Source organism: Amia ocellicauda, chromosome 22, assembly GCF_036373705.1.
Source record: "Amia ocellicauda isolate fAmiCal2 chromosome 22, fAmiCal2.hap1, whole genome shotgun sequence".
NCBI lineage: Eukaryota > Metazoa > Chordata > Actinopteri > Amiiformes > Amiidae > Amia > Amia ocellicauda.
In genome coordinates, this window is record NC_089871.1 from 80,922 (window position 1) to 102,632 (window position 21,711).

The 21,711-nt window shown below is 53.1% G+C and overlaps 1 protein-coding gene, 1 long non-coding RNA gene and 2 other non-coding genes across 6 annotated transcripts; all 4 read right to left on the reverse strand.

Moving 5' to 3' along the window:
• Positions 1–13: 13 nt before the first annotated feature.
• castor2 (cytosolic arginine sensor for mTORC1 subunit 2) lies at positions 14–10,283 on the reverse strand. Of its 2 annotated transcripts, XM_066695242.1 has the most exons (9): positions 9,881–10,283; positions 5,836–5,906; positions 5,162–5,355; positions 4,775–4,907; positions 4,278–4,401; positions 4,019–4,129; positions 3,847–3,929; positions 3,648–3,742; positions 14–2,859 (listed from the first exon to the last, which is right to left on the reverse strand). In XM_066695242.1, exons 1-9 carry the CDS (start codon positions 9,991–9,993, stop codon positions 2,794–2,796), a joined length of 990 nt encoding a protein of 329 aa, XP_066551339.1. In that variant the 5' UTR covers positions 9,994–10,283; the 3' UTR covers positions 14–2,793. The 2 variants fall into 2 exon arrangements, with proteins under 2 accessions (XP_066551339.1, XP_066551340.1); XM_066695243.1 differs by lacking the exons at positions 5,836–5,906; positions 9,881–10,283 and adding an exon at positions 5,472–5,801.
• Positions 10,284–14,789: 4,506 nt separating this feature from the next.
• LOC136718111 (uncharacterized) lies at positions 14,790–19,237 on the reverse strand. Of its 2 annotated transcripts, none has more exons than XR_010805257.1 (9): positions 19,163–19,237; positions 18,349–18,435; positions 18,029–18,073; positions 17,610–17,656; positions 17,159–17,217; positions 16,747–16,804; positions 16,002–16,063; positions 15,585–15,642; positions 14,790–15,196 (listed from the first exon to the last, which is right to left on the reverse strand). It is a non-coding gene; the product is annotated as an uncharacterized LOC136718111 (long non-coding RNA). The 2 variants fall into 2 exon arrangements; XR_010805258.1 differs by lacking the exon at positions 19,163–19,237 and adding an exon at positions 18,710–19,112.
• LOC136718623 (small nucleolar RNA SNORA8) lies at positions 16,273–16,410 on the reverse strand. The gene has a single exon (XR_010805295.1). It is a non-coding gene; the product is annotated as a small nucleolar RNA SNORA8 (small nucleolar RNA).
• Positions 17,293–17,426, reverse strand: LOC136718631 (small nucleolar RNA SNORA18). The gene has a single exon (XR_010805302.1). It is a non-coding gene; the product is annotated as a small nucleolar RNA SNORA18 (small nucleolar RNA).
• Positions 19,238–21,711: the final 2,474 nt, after the last annotated feature.

Consider the following 21,711-nt stretch of genomic DNA (forward strand, 5'->3'; position numbering starts at 1 on the left):
GCAGGCTCTCCGGCAGCTTTAATTTCGTCTTTATTTTTCTTTGCCACACGATTCATTCATTTTCATTCTGTCCGACGGACCGGGCCGCCGTCTCCCTGAAGCGCGACTGCTCTCGGCTCACATCCGCTCGGGATTGGGAGATGGAGGCGACCGCGTTTTCACAGCCCCCCACCCCCCCATCCCGTCACCCCCCAACACACACAGCCCTGGGGCGTCAGGGTGGGTGAGGGGTGCGGGCGGGGGATCACACGGAGCCCAGAGACCAGGGATGGAGGCGCTATCAGGGTACATTCATCTTCTAGCAGCAACGGTTTTTATCTATTAGTGCACAGAGCCCTGCTATCATTACTGAAACGTCTGCGTATAGGACGAGGAAAAAGAAAAGGACAATCCCGGGTTAGTAAAGGGTTCCAGCCGAGGGGCTTCTCCCACACAGCGGCCCTCCCTCAGGGATGGGGGTCTCCCGGCTGTGCTGCCGCTCTCAAGGCCGAGGAAAAGCTACCGATATGATATCGCCAAGAGTGGGCGTTTATCTCGAACCGGGGCCCATGGCAGCTGCACAAAACCTCCGTCTCCTGCCCTTTGCAGCAACGACACCCCCACAGAACTGACGATAGTGATCATTTCATACAAAACATTAAAGGACGAGGCAGTGGCGGCCCTCCAGGCAGGGAGGGTGGGACCAGTTCGTCCGGACGAAAGGGTCGGAGAGAACGATCACAATTAGTGCGTTCAAACCAGGCTTCCCACCGGCCAGGCGCGGCCGTGGCCCCCCCGGCCCACGTTATCGCCACCGCAACCATCTGCACATGTACTGATACACCCCCCCCACAGCTTAGAGCAGGCCTGGCGAAGGGAGGATGGAGAGGCAAAAACATGAGGAATAAGACAACAGTGTCCCAGGTCTGGGAGTGAAGTCTCCCTCCCCATGGGGCTTCAGCTCACAGTTCTCTTCATACACTCCCCACCCGGCACAGACCCCCACCCTGCTAACACTACAGCATCATCAGATGGCAGCTTATTGCTTTTTATATGGCAAGATAACCTTTGTGCTTCAATGTCTTCTGGAATCAGTATTTTTCTCGTGCATCTTTTTTATCACCACAGCCCCTGAAGCAACAACCCCCCCCCTTTATTGCATTTAGTTTTTAGTGTCAACTGTCACCTTTGGAATAAAAGGCTCCGATATTAAGGTGCTAATTCTACCAATAAAACAAACAGAAAGAAGGTATCAGAGAATACTGCGGCCTGGTCGTAATACGGCACTCGGAGAGAGCGTCCCGTCTGCAGAACGACAGCAGGAGAAGCCGGCGCTGCGGGTCGGGGGGTCTTCACTCAACCTCCCTCAGACAGACCCCCGGCAGACCCCTGTCCGCCCTAGGACAGGCCCGTGACCGCTCCGTCGGGAGGGAGGGCTGTCGCGCCGGCCTTTGCTCGGGTTTAAAAAGGATAACATACAAACGGATAACTGCGTGTGGTGAATCTGCAGGAGCCTTTAAGCCAGTAAAGTGCAACACAGCGCTGCCAGCGGGTCTGTCTCATCACCCCCCCTGTCCACGGACCCCCCGTGCATCCGACTCTTGGGTACATTTGGCAAAATCGAAAAAGAGGGCAGGATTGTGACAAAAGGAACAGACTGACCCAACGAGGACAGCCCTCCAGCGATACACGGCCCCAGCTCATCTCACAGGACAGGAGAGCTGTCTGCCTTTGTCTGCAGGTGTACAGAGAATGGGGGGTACAGCCAGTGTGCTGCCCAGAGGCATGCTGGGAGTGCTGGACTGGGCCATGGCCTCGTGCAAGAAAAACAAACGTGATGGGAAGTCCCCTGACCGCTCGGGGCTCCCAGGGAACTTAAAACAACAGCAACAAGTTTTTAAATATATCTTTTTAAAATACAATTGTACCCTGGCACATGTGCAATATCAACATTAGTTTTAAACGTTTTTTAAAAACCACAAGGGAAGCCGAGTCCGGTGAACCCGGTCCACCTCCCCCACCCCCCAATACTGTGCTGTGCGGCAGGTCAAGGCATCAGTTCGGGCCTGAGGACCTTCTTTGAAAAATGGCACAGAGAAAGGAAAGAAATTAACAAAACTACAGGGAAACACTGGGGACGCCAGCCGATCCTCTCTTAGGTTACTTATGTTGTAAGTCGCCCTGGATAAGGGCGTCTGCCAAGAAATAAAAAATAATAATAATAAAAAAAAAATAATACTTTACATTCTCCTTCCTAAAGTGGACAGAGGGAACCGGTAACAAATGCGTTCGGTTCCGTTAAGCGAACGGGAGGCAGAACAGGTCGGCAGAGAAAACAAATAAAACGGGGAAATGAAGGAGAACAGCCCCGGGTTCAGGCCGGAGAGCAGCCAGGGCGCACTACAGGTCCACCAGGCCGGAGAGCGCCACACTGCCTGTCGGCCGCCAACGGCAAACCGAAGCCCAGGCTTGAGTAGGCACCGTGCCATGGTGACAAAGTGTGCGAGGGGAGAAAGAAAGAGAGAGAGAGAGGGGGAAGGAAAACACTGCAGCCACGCTGGCTCGGGTCCTGGTAGAGGCGGGGGTAACGGTGGTGGAGTGAGGGGGGGGGGCAGTTGGCACAGTCTTTGAAAGTAGAAACGGGTGTGGGGGCGGGGCAGGGGGAGTGTATGTTCAGGGGTGAGATGCCCGTTCGTCACCCCCACTCCCCCAGGTCGCTGGTCGCTCGGCACTTCGGGAGTGTGGAGGAGTTCACGGGAGACGTGGTCCGCGCCCCCCGGAGAGGCTCCCTCCCCGAGCCGCAGCCACTCCGCCTCACTGCCCCGCGCTCTCGTTGGTCCTCAGCGCTCCAATCACAGACTGGATGTTCTCCTCGGGGACCTGCGACGGGACGGACACACACAGATGAGAGAGGAGGGCAAAGGCACCAGACTCCCAGCCCCCCCAGCCCGGCCGCCGCACACTGCCGTTCATTTACGGTTTGGTTCTGTTGGGCTTTGGGGGAGAAACTCACACAGAGCCGAAGTCTTACGTTGGAGTCCTAGTCTAACAGGGCGTTATTTCAGCAGCTGTGGGTTTAGATTGGCTTCAGGGCGCCGGGCAGGACTGGCACACTCGCTCACTCTTTGTTTCTCTCTCTTTTGGACACGACAACAGAGACTAGAGGAAAAAATCGTGTGTTGCTCTTTAAAGAACAATAAGGCCCTGGCACACCCTGTGCTTTCAGGCCATGGGAAAGTGTACTGTGCTGATACTGTCAGGGACAATGTACGATATAAAGAGATTTAGAATATATTTTTGGAGAGACCTGTTTGTACAAACACATGTTCAAACGGGGGAGGACAATTAACGGAGAAGCAGCTGACCTGCCTTCCCAACGACTGGCTCCCCCCCTTGATAAACCTGGTGCGGAGAGGCTGGGGGGGGGCTGTGAGCATGAGAAGGAGAAACAAAGTCCAAAGAGGCTCAAATTTCCGATAGGACGGCCTGCTGCTGTCTGTCGAGTTTGTCGTTTGGCATTTTTTGAGTTCTGTGTTTAGAGCAGTTGAGGGAGCAGTTGAGCTGAGGTGTGATTTTGCTTCACGTCTTTATGGATTGTGTTCACAGACGCACACAATTTAGTTGTTCTTTGCAATAGGAGTTCCAGGGTTCGGCCCACAGAGACTCACCAGCGCGTGGTCGAACTTGAAGGTGCTGATGTAGTAGGCGGGAATGTCAGCCATGGCCAGAGGTTCGGAGATCTGAGCCACGATGCCACACTCGTCTGAGAGAGGGAGACAGGAGAGGACGATCAGAGTCTCTGACTGAGGAGAAACACTCCCGAACCCTGGCCCCTGGGTGGAGGGTCTCTCTCTCTCTCTCACTCACCAAATCCCAGCGGCTGCCCCCCGATCCGGACCATCTTCCACAGCTCCCCTGAGGCGCTGGTGAATAGGACGTTATTGGGAAACCTGGGGGGAGAGAAAGAGAGGCTGCTCTGTCACTCTGCCAATAAACACATCGGACCTGAGCCGAAGTGTGCGTGTGTGTACAGGCCCACCTGTGCGTCGTCTGCTTGTCCATCACCAGCGACACATAGCCCTCGATCAGAGAGAAGGAGAAGAAGCGGATGTGTCCCGAGTCCTCGCCAGCAGCACCCGGCTCCTTCGCCCTGCGGACACCCGGCCGCCCGGCCAATCAGTTGATACATCAATCCAGAACATCCACAGATATTAACGGGAGACTTTGGGTCAAACGAGCGAACGGGCTGTTTACTCTAAATGCATAAAACTGAGCATGGCAGGGAGGGTCTGGCTCACCCGGGGGAGTAGAACATGACGTCCATCAGCAGGGTGGCCACGGAGGGCAGGGTGTCGGGGTCCAGGCTGGTCACACAGAACATGTTGCTGGGGCTGGACAGCGGGTGGACGACGGGCCGCTTCACTGCGGGCGAGAGGGGCAGCGGTCAGGGGAGCTCAGCTGTCTAAACCTCTGGCACCGGGGGTGTGACCGGCGCCGTGGCACACTCGCCCTGGTATCCCCCTCCTCTGCCTGGCCCTAGCTCAGCGCTGCATTTACCACACTCTCCTGCACTCTCACGGCGCTGTACTGCACCTGCCTGTGCCTTACCAATGCTGCGCTTCTGCTGCTCCGCCCTGTGGACTGAACGAGAGGTTCGAGCGACTGGCACCTGGGCTGACTGAGCTGTAGCGTGAGCGGAGGGAGGGAGGGGGGAGGGGGAGCGGTACGGAGAGTGGCAGGGGGTCCGGGGGGTGTACCCAGTGAGGAACAGAGGGGTATGGTAAGGGGTTTGTACCCATTTTGGGCTTGACGAAGCCGTTGCTGACGCCCAGGCTGTTGGCGGCCACCGTCTCCCCATTGACCACCCTTAGCAGAGTGAACTCGGAGGACAGGGTGTGCATCACCAGCGGCAGGTCCCTCTCTCGCACCTGCAGGACGGAGAGAAGCAGCAGGGCGGTGAACGGGCGCCTCGGCCAGACAACTCCCCCCACCACCCACCCACACCCCTCCACCGCTCCCCGCGTCCCCCAGTTGTGTACACAGCTGCCCAACGCAACACGTCGACAATAGAACAACAATAAAGAATCCATTAAGAAACGTAATGAACCAGTAAAAAAAAAAAACGCCACCAAACCGTGTCGATCCCAGCGTGTGCGCAGCAGGGGGGCGTGTGCGTGCTCACCAGGATGAAGTCCGTCTGGTAGGTGGACAGCATGAACACCGAGATGTTGTGGTCGGCCAGAGGCGCGATCACGGACTTGGCAATTTTGGTGACTCCGATCGGCTGGGAGCTGGAGGAGCTCCCGCCCCCCGAGACCACATTGAGGGCCAGCCACGTGGCCTCCGCGACGCTGAGATGCTCCGACTGTGGCAGCTCTGCGGGGGGGGGGGGAGAAACAGGGAGAGAGAAGAGTGTGAGGGAGAGGGGGCAACACTTTGGCAATGCGGTCTCTCACACCTGTAAAGCTCTTTTGAACAGTGAAACGTCTCACTTTTTAACAGGGCTGGAGAATCACTTTGGGCTTCAAACACAGATAGAGAGGTGGATGAACACATTGGTGCATGCAGGCCAGGGAAGACGTTATTCCGGTGGAAAAGTGCTGAAAATGTGGAATGAGATGCCTGGGCAGTTCCCTGTAAGAGTGGACGTGTACAAACACAAAACCAAGAAAAAAAAAGAAAACGAAAGACTCTACGAGCTTCCGGGCCTGTTCCAGTTTTACAGACTGCCTTCTAACTGGACACATCACTTGGAGAGAAAGGGGGGGGTGCTCGATGTACCCGCTCTCAATCCACCACACAGCTCCTCCTAGCCAGGTGACCAGCTAGAGTCCATTACAGGAAACCGACACGCACCTTTAAACCCCTCCTCGTCCACAATAATGGTGTAGTCTTCGGGGGTCTCCGTCAAACTGAAGAATTTACACCTGGAAGAGCGAGAGAGAGAGAGAGCGAGAGAGACAGAGAGGGTGCAGAAATGTCAGCGTGTGTGAGTAAAGGCTGGTTTATACTCCATCACTATATTTACATATATACAAGACTGCGGCTCTCAGGAATTCCAGCGTATACTGAGCGGTGAAACTTAATGGCGAACTGTGCTGTACACTACGCAGTAAACGGATAACACTTCCACTCACAACAACTCACAATCTGCAGTGTACCAGCCAGAGAGCTCAAACACAAACAGGAACACAGAGCAGGCCTCTCCGTCCTTCTGTCTACACTGTCAGCGCACGGCCAAAAGCTTGTTGTTGTTGGAACCGCAATGCTCTGACTGCGCGGCCCTGCCCAGCGCTCTGGCTTGGCACATGGCACACAGCGGGCCGCTGCTGGCAGTCAGGGGAAGGGTGGCACACATACCATGGGGACTGCACGTCTGGCTGCAGATCAGATTCCCAGAGTCAGTCGACACTTGCGGATCCTTTCCCTTCAAGGAAACCGATCAGACCAGCAGAGCATGGCTGCTCGATGCGTGTCAGGTTTCATGAGCTGCAGAATCTTATTTAACCCAACAGCATGTGCTGGACACATATCATTATTATTATTTAACTAATTTAATTATATATTACTTAGCAGAAGCCCAGGACAATTTACAGTTCAAAGAACAGCCCGGATCTCCCAAAAACCCATGACGGAGTGATCTGAAATCACCTCTGAGGAAAGACACACAGCAGGGCTGTCTCTCGTCAGGGCGGCCATTCCACATGCTGACCGCTGTCCACCCCACAGACCCCTGCTTCATTACAGCAAAACTCCCTGTTACTCTTTCATTTGCGTTTTTCCACACAGTAGAAAAAGTCTATGTCCAAAACAAACTTTCCGGTAAAACCACGAGCAGCCCGTCTGTGCTCAGCGCCACGCCATGTGACTGGGACCCCTTTCCCAAGACCCCCAGTGGGGGTGAAGGACGAGGGCTCTCTGACTCGGGAGGTAAATATAGCCTGGAATGCGCAGAAACCAACCAGTGCACACGACAGGCCTCTGTAACCTAGACGCACTCAGGGCGCGGTGAGGGTTGGGGGAGCAGGGCTTCACATACATGAACGGCAAAACCCAGCCATGCCCGGCGGCCACCCCCACCCAGGCAGGAGGCACCGGCCACCCCCCGTGCCTGCAGATGGCAGCGAGAGCTGGGGTTCAACTGCTGGAAACTCTGCCTTGCAATGTTCTGGGGTTTCTTTCTTTCTTTCTTTTTTCTCCTACAAGGAGTTAAGACCCGACAGCCAGGGAGTCGCAACTCCAAGTATTAATTAAAAAGCTCCTGCGAGAATCTAATTGATTTTCTCCCCGAGCTTCAGACTCTGCAAGTTTTAATTTTTTTAAGGATTAGCTTTGGGAACTGCGCTGAGTTTGCACAGAAGGGCCAAGAAGTTGCTGATGCAGAGGACTCGGGACAGACCCTGTGGCAGCGCTCAGCCCTGCTCCCGAGGGCCTCACTGTCCTGCTGTTCTCGGTTTCTTTTCCAACCGAGCTCTCAATTACTTCAGCGAACCCTTAACTGACCTACTCTGAGCTTTTTAAATGAAAGTTGGAGAGTTCAAGTTTAATATATAATAATATAAGGCGTTTACATCGTCCAACTTTTTGTGTTAAAAAAAAAAAAAAAGGTCAAATTATTATCTGAATTGTCAGTAAATTGGAGCTTGGTTAAAATCACAAACCAGCAGGACAGCGGACCGGTGACCAGGGTGCACCGAACACCCCCATTCTCCAGGATTGCGTGCGGTCTCAGGTCCCCCCGGGGTCACACGCCACTGCGGTTCGGCCCCCTGGTGCGCATTCGACACCCATGCGAGGCTCTTCACAGGCAGATACCACAGGCAGCCGACAGCATGGCCAGAAACAATCACCCTTCTCTGTCCTTATCTCTCTCTCTCTCTCCCACAACGAGTTATGCAACCCTGGTTTGAGTCATTGTGGTAATCTTGGAGGGGGGGAGGGGGAACACAAAACAAGAAAACAAACTGAGATTAAAGACTTCTCTGTCTGAGAGTTCAGGGGAATGAAGGCTTGCCAAAGTGAGGGCTTAGAGTCACTCACAAGGACTGTGCACATGGACTGGAAGATATTTCTCCAGGCTGGCGGCAAACACGAGGACGACAACAAGTCCTGGACACTTTGTAATTCTGCGAACAACAGGAAGGTATCGATTGTGTGATCTGAATATGCGGTTCATTTAAAGCACCGAGGGAAAAGGAACACGGCCACGAACGACAGAAACACCCCGAGCTGTTCAGAGGCACAGCGATGGTCATCCCTCCAAAACAGAGCGCACCCCGGCCGGTGTCAGCGCCACGGTGCTGCTCGCTGTCCTGCTCCACCTGCAAATAAGCTGATCGGAAGGAATTCCAGATTCAAAGAAGTTGCTCAAACATCGAACTCACTGCGAGCGCTGAATCAGTGTCATATAATCCAGTTTTGCAAAAAGTCTGTGTGCAAAGCCCTAGTAAACGACACATCGAGGTGGTTTGGTGACTGCAGGGTACTGCTGGGCCGCTGCCACAGTACAGGGTCTGCATGTTCCCAGGGGGGTTGGTAAGCAGGCGGCCCACTACCCCACTCCTTTCTGTGCTTGGTAATGTGTGCTTGACTGGAATTAAAACTTGGATTGCACTGTCCAGGACCAGGGCTGAGACCCTGCTGGACTGGTCTGGACTGAGACCCCATATATCATGGTTCACCTGTACAGCAATGCAGGATGTTGCAACGTGTTTATGTGGAATAAACCCAACGTGGACATGCAGCTGCGGCGTCAATAGTCATCTATTATCTATTATCTTCAGCAGTGAGAATATAAAGCAGCCTCAAAGTCCTGTGTTGATTCTGAGGATCAATGGGGTTTCCTTAATGAGTTGAGTACCTTATCTGTACTTAATAAACTAAATCTGAGGAGGTCTGGCCTGTTAATGCATCAGGGAATTTCACCTCAAGGAGCTGGTAAACAAGGCTGTAAAATAATGAGGGTTGGCGCAGGCAGTGACTACAGAGGGAAATTAAAATAACTCCTTGACCAATCGGCTTGCTTCATAGCAGCAGCTTTCGGGAGTCATTCAAAGTTCAAACTGGGGTGTCATTGGATGAAACACTAACCTATAGACGCTGCTGTGGTTATGGTGGGAATCATTAACGCTTTTATTTGTCAATTAATTAATTAACAATGAGCAAGTTTGTCCCCATTTGCATTCACCTAATTTTGGCTCCAGATTTAATGCATTTTACTAATTTTAATTAATTGTATTTATGACACCCCTTGAGCAAGAGGGAACATGCATGCATACATACATACATACATACATACATAAATAACACCCACCGTTAAATAAATCTGGGTGATGAAAGCACGGATCGGAAATGTTTTGAGCTGGGCGGCTACGGTGACCCAGTGCAACCCTGTCTGACTGGACCGAGCAGGGATGACAAATGAGACCCAACAGCAAGAACAGGCTAAATACATAAATGCATGACCAAACCAAACAAACCAACAAAGCCGTGTTTTCTCCTCGGTGGGCAGACCCGACACCAGGGCATCCGCAGCCCCCGGGACGGGTCCAGTGAACCCCCCGGGCCTCAGCGCTGCCGTCACAGGCTGACAGGGACACATCGCGGCTACATACACGACCGCAGCACGTCCGCCGCGGCCTCACCTCTCCGACACAAACATCACGCACGACAATGCACATGAAAGACCCTTCCCGCTGTGTGCACAATCAGCGCAATCAGCGCACAAATGTGCTGATTCCTGTCACCGAGACGTCATTGCCGCCGGACGCGCAGCCCCGGTCAGTAATAACGGGCTCCTGCACATCTGCACCGATACACGCAGATGCGATGCCTTGGTGCTCTGACACAGATCTCTGCGGACGGTTTCAGACGCCGGTCCGGCCCGGTCCGGTCCACTCACCTGGTGCGCGAGGGCAGGAAGGCCAGCTTGACCAGCGCGTGCGTGCAGAGCGCGAGGCCGGCCCGGGCGACGCTCGAGACCCGCAGCCGGTGCTCCAGGATGAGCAGCTCCATCCGCGGGCATGGGGGCGGAGAGGGGCGGAGAGGGGCGGCGGGGGAGAGAGCAGGAGCGACAAGAAAACAACACAAAAACAAGGATGAGCGGAATCAAAACTGCTGCAGCGGGGGGAGCAGGTCAGGGAATCAGAACAAGAAAAAGAAAGTTGCGCCTTCGCAGAAAAGAGTGAAATAAAGGAAAGCAGGAAGAGGACGGGGGGGAGAGGAGCAGGACTGCCGCTCCGGGTCTGCGCTGCGCCGGCGGTGGATCAGTCCGGCAGCTGGGCTCGGCGACACAAACAACCTGCCACTCAGCCCGGGGGGCGGGGCGCCGGGGTGGCCTCATGCCCCGGTGCATGCTGGGACCCGTAGTCCGCATTCCGTTCATTTTAGCCTCAGACTCGCTCTAGTGCGTCCCTGGGGTCGGTTAGTGATAACATTAAGAACCAAGATATGTTACTGGTAGTTATTTATTGGTTATATTTTACTGTAATTGACACAACATTTGCATTTTTGTGTGTATGTTGATGCTGTTGTTTTGTGTACAGCTTGTGCCATAGGAATGCATGCAGAGCCGGATAAACATGTAGTAACCCTTTCTGTCCCAACTCCAGAAAATAAAAATGGAAGATCTGTCCCCTGCATCTGCTACCTAAACCCACAGAAACCGGCCATGAGGGTCAAAGACTGAGCTCCTTCGCATCTCTGTTGACTGAGTCACTCTTCCCCTCGTTTTATACCTCAATTGTTTTAGGACCGGCCCGTATCCGTGAGCCAGGGCCCAGAGAGCGGCCCTGCCCCGTAGACAACAGTGTTATCAGCGGCTCTTATTGCTCTGTGGCAGTCAACGTCCACCTGCGGCTCGCTGAGCTCATGTAGGCTGGACCATGTCGGGACAAGGCTGTATTAATAATTCAGGAGCAAAGTCCTCCACGCTCATTAGATTAATGAAGGGCTAGATAAATGATACAGCAGCCAGGCAACACACAGAGGAGGAGGAGGAGGAGGAGGAGGAGGAGGGACGAAGCCCAGCCGCACTAATGACAAGTGCTCAGAGCCCAAGGATGAGCCCCATGGCCTTCTCCTGCAGCGTGTGACCTTTTCACCGCACAGTTGCAGGATTTATTTGCTTTCGACAGCAGCTGCCCCCCCACCACCACGCGCACACACACACACACACACACACACACAAAAGCTGAACATGCCTGCTGTCGTTCCTGTGATCTCCCGTTCCCGTTGTGGTTTTCTTATCAGGAAAGAAATAATCAGTTACAAAACCCCTTGCACAGGTAATCTGCGAATCGAACCCTCTGCTGGAGCCCCTGCTCTCGGCCCTGGACCTCTCAGCTGCAGAGCTAACCAGCCCCGGACACGACCTCCCGCACAGCTCTCCCGATCCAAACCCCCAAGAGTGGACCCCCCGAGCAAGAAGCCAGGAGTGCTGTGGTAAAATGCTTATAGGTAAAAAGCAGCTTATTATGGTGCCAAACTAGCTCAGCGTGACCCGTCGCAGGCAACTGACCGAACCCTGCTCTGTGTGCCATGTGGGCAACGGGGCTTTGGCGTGTTAAAGAGGGTGGTCTTAACATGGAGATCACGTGCCAGAGACAGAACAACATGCAAAGCCAGGCAGAGGACAGGCGTTTCCATGATCAGTTGCCCATAAATATTTTTTGTGCCATCTCAACGACACTCAATGTTAACTCTGGGGTGTACTGCCCTGCGCTGGCCCTCCTCTCCCTCTCCCTCGTTTTCCCTTTCTCCCTCTCACTCTCCCTGCACTGCTGGGCACGGGTTTCGCAAGGAGAGCAGACGCTGGGTTAATAATTCACAGGCCATCGCTGGGGGTTACCAGGGCTCTGCCTGCGAGCGGCCGGGGAACAACAAGCAGTCTTTAGTCTCCTCCTTGCAAGCGCAGGCAGGCGATGGTGCCGGAGATTGATTGTGTGTGTGTTGGGGGTGGGAGTAACCATGATGTTTTGCATTCTTCATTAGGGACTCCTGAAGGGAACACGGTCCCCGACAGCAGCCTGCCATCTTGCTGTGCGAAGCGAGAACGAGAGAGGCTGTTTTATCCATGTGTAGCCAGATTCCCTACTGTTGCTTCTTGTCTGTTGGGCTGTTTTCACCCATCACTGTGAAGCACTGAAACATTACCACACTGCCCCCCCGCGTGCTGTTTTCACAAGCTTTCAGACTGGAATAATCCAAGCAGAATAAACGGATAAACAAATAATCGCACAATAACAGAAATATTACATTTTATTGCTAAAAGCATATTTAGAATAACTACAACCCCTCCTGTTTGCTGTTTTTGCATTACTGACCTGAATCGACATGCAAATAATCAGGAAACAAACAGAAAAACCAGATCAAACACATGACGCAGACGAGCCAACGGCATGAGCTGGTGCCTTTATTGTTGATGGGTCTACATTTCTTCCCCCCCAAAGGGATTAATGGAGGGTAAGAGTTCCAGGGGGATACAGGAGCTGTCAGCAATATGGGAGTGAGAGCAGAGCACCCGTTTAAAGTCCATTTAATCCCTTGTCATGTGGCCCATACTCCAGAAATATATTCCTGGAAGTGGGATTCGTGGAGCTGGCAAGAGGATGGGGGGAGATTCCTAGAAACAGCGGCCCTCAAGCCTTCAGATGAGAGGGTCCCAAAAGCGGTGCCAGAGGGGCCTGGTGCAGTGCAGGCTGGGGGTCTGAGCAGGCAACGTACTGGGGCAATACAATGCAAAATGGCGGCACACTGGTTAAATCATTTCGGTCTGGGGTAGGTTTAGGGTTCGAGTCCCCAGTAAACCCGAAACCTGTCCCACACCTGGCCGAGAGCACTTCAGAAGAAGCTCTTGGGAGAGGGATGGGGGGTCTGCGTGGAGCTCCGTGTCCCGAGAACGCAGAGTGAAGAAAAAAACACAAAACAGATCAAGTGTGCGGTCATGTCTCTTGTAAATGAAATGAAAAGCGTTTCAGTGTCTTTAGAGAGAGTTTGATCGAACTGTGAGCTGGGTCCTGAGACAGACTGCTGTTACAGGTGTCCTCTGGCCATGGCTGGGGGGCTCTCACAGGGGGCTTCAGTTTCAGTTGCAGTGACGATGTGCAACAGGTCTTATTTACAGAGGGCTTTAATAAGAAGACTAATGCTGGAAAAAACAAGAGAGAGAGAGAGAAAGCCCTTTCACTGCCCCCAGCCAAGCACACTGTACCACTTTATGAAATCCCCCACAGAGCGGGCTGGGCCTCGGGGGGCCTTATGTTGCAAGCACTAGGGGGACTCTATGAGAGCGCAGGAGAAGAAACAGAAGAACGTCTTTCTGTGCTGATACACCAGGTGCTCAGTCTGCCGGCCACAGTGGTGCCCGAGACACCCGTTCTCACTGTGCTCGCCCCACGCAGGCGAGGCCCCCAGGGCCGGCCTCGGCGCGGAGGGAGGCCTCTCTAATCCCTTTCTCATGACCCGCCCGGGAGAGCGCCGGCCTGTGAACAGCAGCCCTACTCCTCGGCTCAGAAATGTGCTGGCAGCCGCGGCTGTGGCCCGGCTCTCTGCCCAGGCCCACTGCCAAACCCTCCCCCCACCACAACCCCACGCTCTCACAAAATCCCTGAGCAGCGTCCCCCACCCAGCAGAAACACTCACACCCTGATCCTGCAAAGGGAACTTGTTGATTGTAAAACTATATTTATTCTGGGAGGATGTCTTTCCAGTTTTCTGAATGCCGACTGAGCTCCAGAGAAACATCGGGGGGGGGTGCCAACTTGCACTGTCACTACAGAAAAACCAGTTGCTGAAACCATTAAGGGCACATCTGGTTTCTGACCCGGTAACGCAGGGGTTCTCAATGTCAGTCCTGGGACCCCGGCCCTGCTGTTTTTTATTCTGAGCTCTCAATTACTTAATTAGCAGTAGGGTGCTTAATTGAACCCCAAATTAATAATTTGCCTAATCTGAGAATTTGCATTTTAAACCGTTGTACAGTTCATGTTAATTAGGAAACTGTAGATGGAACTTAATCTTGAAAGCTACACAATATAAAAATTCAAATGAAGCAAATTAGCGCAATTGAGCGTTCAATGAAGTCATCGTGAACTGGGATGGAACGAAAAGCACTAGGGCAGGGGGTCCCCAGGACCAGGGCAGAGACCCAGTGCCATAACACAACCTTGGAACAGCCCCACGGGCACCAGCAGAACCTACTGTGGTCATAGCAGGCCAAGGTGCTGTCAGTGAGCACAGGGCAGAAGAATGAAGGTCAGAACCAGGATTCAAGAACTTGGCCCTTCATAGCCCATCCAGCAGGGAGAGATCTGCCTTTTGCAGCACAGGAGCTCCTTTACTAGAGCCTGCAGCTGCCGTTAGACCAGGGATGCAGAAACTGAGGCGTTTTTCATCCTTTAAGTTTTGGAATCGCCGATTGGGCCAGTGCATGTTGACAGCACAGGTGGGGAGGGTGAGGAAGCACGACTGATCCTCCACTCCCAGTCACCCTTGGGCCACCTGTCAAATCAGCACTGAACCTTTCACACAGCTGCACAGCCAAACCACAGGGGATGCCAATTTGGGACAAGACCAATTCAGCCTTCTCCATGCACTCCCACACCTGCTTGCCCTGCAGGACCAGGCAAGGGTCCCCCGACTGACCCCTAGGAAGGGCAGGAGTCTATAGGGGAAAACAGCACAGCCCTAGTTTTACTTCCAATACAGACCAACCCCTTTCACAAGGGACACACCATTCCCAGCCATCCTTCTGTAGCCCCCCAGTGAAGGAATCACAAATCTTTAGAGGAAATACTCAGAATGCAGCAGTATACAATTCCATATTTTATTAGGCAAATCGCATTCAGATCTTAATTCACAGTGTGCAGTGCTGGGGAGGAAGCTCGTCCGATTGGGCAACGGAGGCTCGGCTCCAGAGAATTAAGTTTAATCATTGATTCTATACAGGAGGAGAGACGGCAGCAGAATAAAACCTGTGCTGCACGTTTATATGAAAGCTGGGCAGTGTCAGACGTCCTGTATGGGGAACAGAACGGCTGACTGCGGTCACCGTGACCAACAAATTACACTGCTGCTCAGGTCTGCTTCCGTCAACAAGTCAGCTTGGAGCGGTGGGGACTGCGACTGTAGTACAGGCACCATGTGAATTGGGAGCCGGAATCACTGGCATCCAGCCACAGTGGAAAGAAACCACACCGGAACGCTTCAGGGCCAACAGCTGTTAGAGATGGAAGAGACATTAGTTGGTTGCCGACTCGGTTCTGTAGCTGTACTGCAGATCCCCAGCATTTCAATTCACGAGTCGTGCTCTACAAGGACTGCAAGCACCGACTTGCACCGCCCAACCGACTGGACAGGTACATCCCCCACCCAGAGCATGTGCCAGACCAGGGCAGTCCAGGGACTCGTACGAGATCACGGGAAGTCCCGTCTCACATGGATGAGGGGTTTGTCGCCCTGGAGCTAGAGCTGAGCCCGCACTGAGGCGGACCGCGTCGGTCCTCCAGGGGCAGCACTGTGGGGTCGCTGCGTGAAGGGTCGCCAGCAGGACAGCCTGACAGACCCCCTTTGAAAGCGACCCGTAGGAACACCCTGCAGCTCCTTACCCAGCTCCGCAGCGTCCCGTCGTCAAAGCCAGGATCTTCCCCTCTTCCACAGACAGCCCTTTAAAAAGAGCAGAGCCAGTATTAAAGTTCGCCTATCCCCAACAACATCAACTCCCCCCCACCCCCCCCCCGAACCAGTTCAGCACAGACTGTTCCCAGTGGCCCAGGCCAGCACAGGGCCCACCTGGTCCAGCTGGAATGGGGTTTACTTTCCGGTCAATTCCACAGCAGGCCAGGAACTGCACATCCCAGCCGCCTTGGTATATGACCGGCCGGAGCGCAAGGACGAGCGCAAACCGAGTCGGACAGGAGCCGACTAAAATCTGGACTAAATGTTACGCCAGTGTCAGACAAGACCTTGACCAATAATGGACTAAAGACAGGACTTTGCACCTGAACTCCGTTCTCCACACTTACTGGTGTCTGCGGTGCTTCTTGGTTTTCCCAGCAGCCCTAGGCAAGTCGGCAAGTTTCAGCACCTAAACAGATTAAATAAAACGTTGGTTTCACTTAACATGACCTCCCAGACCCCGCCACCCCAGTCTCCATTGGAGAAGCAACGCCACAGCGCAACAGCCTCCCGGACCGGCAGCTGGAGCTCCACACAGCTGGGCGCCGGCTCCTCAGGGCCACCATGCACCGCCACCACAGCCCTCGGATTCCTGGGAAGCCGGCACTCAGAGGGAGTCCCTGTCTCGGCAGAAATACCAGCCCCCCGGGCACAGGCGGCCCGGAGAGCAACGATGCGAGATGCCGAGTCACTGTAGCACTGTGTAATGAACAGCACAGCCAGGGGAGAGGCTTCCTGCAGATACCATTCAGTGCGGCCAGACACCGTGGAGGACATGAGGGGCAACATCCTCCCCGAACAGGAGGGTTTTAGCAGTGCCTGTTCAAATGCCACCAGTGCCACATCAAGAGCATCCCAAAACCATGATTAGCCAGGCCAGGATGGGGGAGTATTGCCATCCCAGCGCAAGGGAAGGCTGGTTCTAGACCAGCGGTCTAGACACCGACTGATCAACAGCACCGGAAATTCAAGACGGACCCACAGAGCCAGAGTTCCTGCACAAACCCAATCCTTTGGCCCGTGAACCACTAGAGCGTGCCAGGAGCGACCCAGCAAGTCAGTAACCCAGAAGCTCGCCCAAGGGCTACATACCCAGAGCCGTGTCCATCCAGTCACCACATCCTTCCGTCCCAGCAGATCACTGGTGGAGCTGCAAGAACGAGACACACTTAGACTTGTGCCCCATGTGGCTGCAGCCACAGCCCCACACCGCAGTGCTGGGCGGGTCACAGGAGTCCCTGTCTCAGCAGAAATACCAGCCCCCCGGGCATGGGCGGCCCGGGTAGCAACGATGCGAGATGCTGAGTCACTGTAGCACTGTGTAATGAACAGCACAGCCAGGGGAGAGGTTGCCTGCAGATACCATTCAGTGCGGCCCACGTTCCGCAACACCGTCAGCTGCTGACGGCACTGCACCCCCCCCCCCGCACAAAGTACAGCTGAGCCAGCACACCCCTCCTACAGTCCGGCACTCCGCTTTAACTCCATTATGAAAGATTCTCACCTCTGATGGCAACAGAACACTCCTGGGAGCCACCCACTGGCCAGTCCATGCTACTGCACCTATGAAAAGCAGAAGAGTTCATGTAAGATTTCTGTCCAGGAGAACAAACATGGCTCCCACCAGCCCAGTGAAGCAGCTGTCCTGCAGTTTTATCCCACAGAGCCAACGGTCGTGGTCCTGTGGGTAAAGCGAAACCGCAGCTTTGATCTCCGAGGCATTTCCAACGAGCAGCCCCTACTGAAGAGGGGCTGTCGGGATAGACCTCGACCAGCTCAGAACACCGAGACATTCCTCATCCCATCCAACCAGGATACTGTCATTACTGCCACAGGCTTTATATTTGACATTAACTGTACTGCAGTCATACTCTGCATTTATTTGGGAAATCTGTATGGCACTGTAAACGACATTGCCTTGGGTAAGGGCATCTGCAGAGCAAGGCTGAACCTACCTCTCGCAGCAGCTCGCTCGTGGTGACGGCCGACCTCAGTGGACAGTCTGTACGAGAGAAAACAATGTGCAATTAACACCACTGCACCCTTTCATTGACGACACAAGACTCCACGGGTTGGAAACCCCCAGAGTGTCGGCCGCAGGCTGGTTACACGCCGTGGCGTGGGCTGCCCCCATCCGATCAGTTCAGAAAGGCTTCAGTGTCATTCACAGTCTACTCAGAGCAGTTGAACATATTGCCAATCATCATCACAATGCTGTAATCACAGCTGACCTCATCTCATCTGGATGAAAGACTTGGCAAAGATCCAGCCGAGTCAGTCAGGCTTGACCAGAACCACAGCTGAAGCACACGGCCAGCTCCCTCCCTCCCTTCCCCAGAACACTACAGTTTTATTTTCATACAAGGCCACTGACCTGCAGGCTGCACAAGTCCAGCAGGAATCCACTCACATCTTCAACCTGAGAAGAGGGAGACAAAATATCAGTCCCCTGGCACACGAAACAACAGATGAAGCCACAGCGGGTCTCCTACACCAACAAGACCCATCCCGAGGGGGAGAGCTGTCCATCCTCATAAGTAGCACTGCTGCTGGGGGGCACAGCCGTGGGTTGCAAGAGGAGGGTTTGATCTCAGCACTACACTGGCCTCGGCCCACTGGATCTGGGCACACACCGGTGTCGTGCTTCGGCACCCAGTCGCTGAAGAAGCGGCTCAAGACGGGAGACAACCTCACCTCTGAAGGAGCAGGAGCATCAGGAGTTTCCTGGGACAGCTGGCGTCTCAGCAGGCGCTCTGGAGGGCGTTTATTCTTCATTGTTACCTGGACAGGGGCAGAGCCAGAGTAAGTCACAAATTAAGCACCAGAAACCCTCGGTACTGGTTCTGTGAACCCGCGCAGGGAGCAGGAAGCACAGTCGGCTCCTCCATCCCTCCCCGGGTCGAGGACATCCCGCATGCGACGCAGGCCCGGGATCCACATATACACTGTACACGCAGTTAGTTTTCGATACCCGTGTTTCACTGCCATGTGCCGATTTTAATATACACCATGTATTTTATTTTAAAATGGCGTTGTATCACGACTCATTACTAACCATGTGATCTGCAGAGATCATGCTTGGCTTTTCTCACGCCTCAGCCTCCACAGCCAACGAAACGCTTCAAACTGGCAGCCATGTTGTGGCTGTTCAGTCTCACACACGGACTGACCCCAGCGGGGCCCCGTCCGCAGTGTCGCGGGCCTCATTGTCACCACCGCAATGGCGTGCGGCCGTGGAAGCTAAACCCGCGCTTCTCTGGCCCTGCGCAGGCGGGCAGTGTACCCACAGAGCAGGGCAACTTCCCCTGGAGAAGAGCAGGGCGGACCGGGCGGAGCAGACTCTTAACCCGGCCTCAGGAGACCGGGCGGAGCAGGCACCCCGAGTGCGTGGAGGTGAACACGTGTTCAGGAAACCAGCTGTAAACAGCCCCCGCATTGTTAATCTGTAATAACAGAGCTGCACTGGAACTGCAAAGAGTAGAAATCTGTAACACGTTCACAAACGTACCGGCAGGCCGCTCACACCCGCTCGTCTTCCGCAGCGAGCGAGCGAGCGAGAGAGAGAGAGAGAGAGAGAGAGAGAGAGAGAGAGAGAGAGAGAGAGAGAGAGAGAGAGAGAGAGAGAGAGCCCTCCTCCCGACGCACGCCTATTTGAAGAGCGTTCCGCCCTGCTTTACGGCACACGTCTCTCCAATCAGCGACCCGCAGCGCAGTCAGCTGACCCTCCACATTTACACAGCGAGGCGCAGACTTTAGCACGACAGCTATACCTTGCGGACAACTGGGGAATCGACACGCAGCATCCCTGTTACAAGGGCCCGAAGGAGGTTAAACGGAATATATTAAAATAGATCAGAGCTACAAGGCTTTGTTGCAGTCTTCCTCTGAGGCGATGCTTATACCCGGTCATTGTGGGCTTCAGGGGCTTTAAACACTTTAAAGTGAGAGCTATGATGGTGAACGATGAACACAAAGTGCATGATTGAAACAGTCATGTGAAATAATCCTGTCACTGTTTCTTACACACTCACACACACTGACAGGCCAGGGCCAGGTCCACCGGATGGAGGTGTTGACGACCGCAGGGCTGAGCCTCATTGCAGGGACTACAGGGGCAGGACTCCTCTCCATGTTGTACGGCAATGACTGAATCTGCATATTTATTCATGCATTTCCCTGGATGCTTCGCCGATGAGAGATCAGGCACTCTTGTCTTTCACTATATTTTACAGAACATTAAGCCCTCACTGCATGCCACTATGTATTTGTATTTTTACAGTATTGCTGTCCAAGAATTGCATTTGCAGTTATTTCCATCAGTTTAAACTCAAATTGCTTCTCTTAGTGGAGCAGCACAATGGGGATCTCCCACCTCCCTGCATATCACCCCTCATTTTCTTCTTTTCCAGGCCGTCTGTGTCGAACAGAGAGACGAGGTTCTGTTCTGCCTTCTGCATGGAGCGGATCCGGGGGTAATGAATGTTAAAATGCTGAGTGTCTGTGTGTGAGTGAGTGCTGGACAACACCCAGGCTATTGCTGTGTTCAGTGCCCCCCTATCTGTTACGAACCTCATCCCACCCCACAGCAGATTTCACTGGAGACAATCTTCCTCCAGCAACAACATCAAACAGGCTTCTACAAAAGAAACAACGGATAACATGCCACTAGTTAACAACCAGTCCAGTCACACCCTGAGAGAGATCAGGATAAATGAGGAGGAGGTACTAAAGGGACTAGCAGAATTAAAAGCAAACAAATCACCTGGGCCAGATGGGATATTTCCAACAGTACTTGGGACATTATTTACAGGCCGGTAACTCAGATATTCCAAATGACACTTAGAACAGGGGATGTGCCAACTGACTGGAAGACAGCAAATGTCATACCAATCCACAAGAAAGGGGACAAAACTGAGCCAGGAAATTACAGACCAATCAGTCTCACCTGCATCACCTGTAAAATGTTGGAAAAAATGATTAGACAAAAAATAGAGGAGCATCTTAATGAAAACCATATTCTTGGAGATAGTCAACATGGGTTTAGACGAGGCAGATCACGTCTTACCAATCTATTAGAATTTTTTGAACATGCAACTGCAGCTGTAGATCATGTGAAAGCATATGATATGATATACTTAGATTTCCAAAAAGCTCTTGATAAGGTTCCACACCAAAGACTGATCCTCAAATTGGAAGCTGTAGGCATTCAGGGTAATGTAAGTAGATGGATTATGAACTGGTTGATGTCTAGGAAACAGAGGGTGTCGATTAGAGGAGTCGCTTCTAACTGGAGTGAGGTTGTTAGTGGAGTTCCACAGGGATCAGTACTAGGGCCTTTGCTTTTTCTAATCTATATTAATGATCTGGACTCTGGGATAGTTAGCAAACTAGTCAAATTTGCAGATGATACTAAAATAGGTGGCTCAGCAGATACAATCTCGGCAGCACAGGCTATTCAAAGGGACTTAGATAATATTCAGTTGTGGCTGACACCTGGCAGATGAAATTCAATGTGGACAAGTGCAAGGTAATACATGCAGGTAACAAAAATGTCCACTATAATTACACTATGGGAGGAATAGAACTAGATGAAGTAACGCAAGAGAAAGACCTAGGAGTCAATGTGAACTCCTCACTTTCTCCATCCAAACAATGTGGGGGAGCAATAAAAAAGTCAAACAGAGTGTTAGGGTATATTGTCAAAAGTGTAGAATTGAGAACAAGGGCAGTGATGTTCAGACTGTACAATGCACTAGTTAGAGCTCATCTGGATACTGTGGACAGTTCTGGGCTCCACACTTCAAGAAAGATATCGCTGCTCTAGAGGCAGTTCAGAGGAGAGCAACCAGACTTATTCCAGGTCTGAAGGGAATGTCCTACTGAGAGACTGAGGGAACTGAACCTTTTCACCCTGGAACAGAGGACACTACGTGGGGACTTGATCCAAGTCTTCAAAATCATGAAAGACATCAACCACATCAAACCAGAGGAGCTTTTCCAGATCAGCAGGGACACTCGCACCCGGGGACACAAATGGAAATTGGGCTTCAAGGCATT

Coding starts and splice junctions, on each gene's coding strand:
- castor2 (XM_066695242.1), bottom strand. CDS start 9,993: ATGGAGCTGCTCATCCTGGAGCACCGGCTGCGGGTCTCGAGCGTCGCC. Junction 5,356..5,835: donor GGACGAGGAGGGGTTTAAAG/GTGCGTGTCGGT, acceptor CCCCCCCCGCAG/AGCTGCCACAGTCGGAGCAT. Junction 4,908..5,161: donor ACCAGACGGACTTCATCCTG/GTGAGCACGCAC, acceptor TCCGTCCTGCAG/GTGCGAGAGAGGGACCTGCC.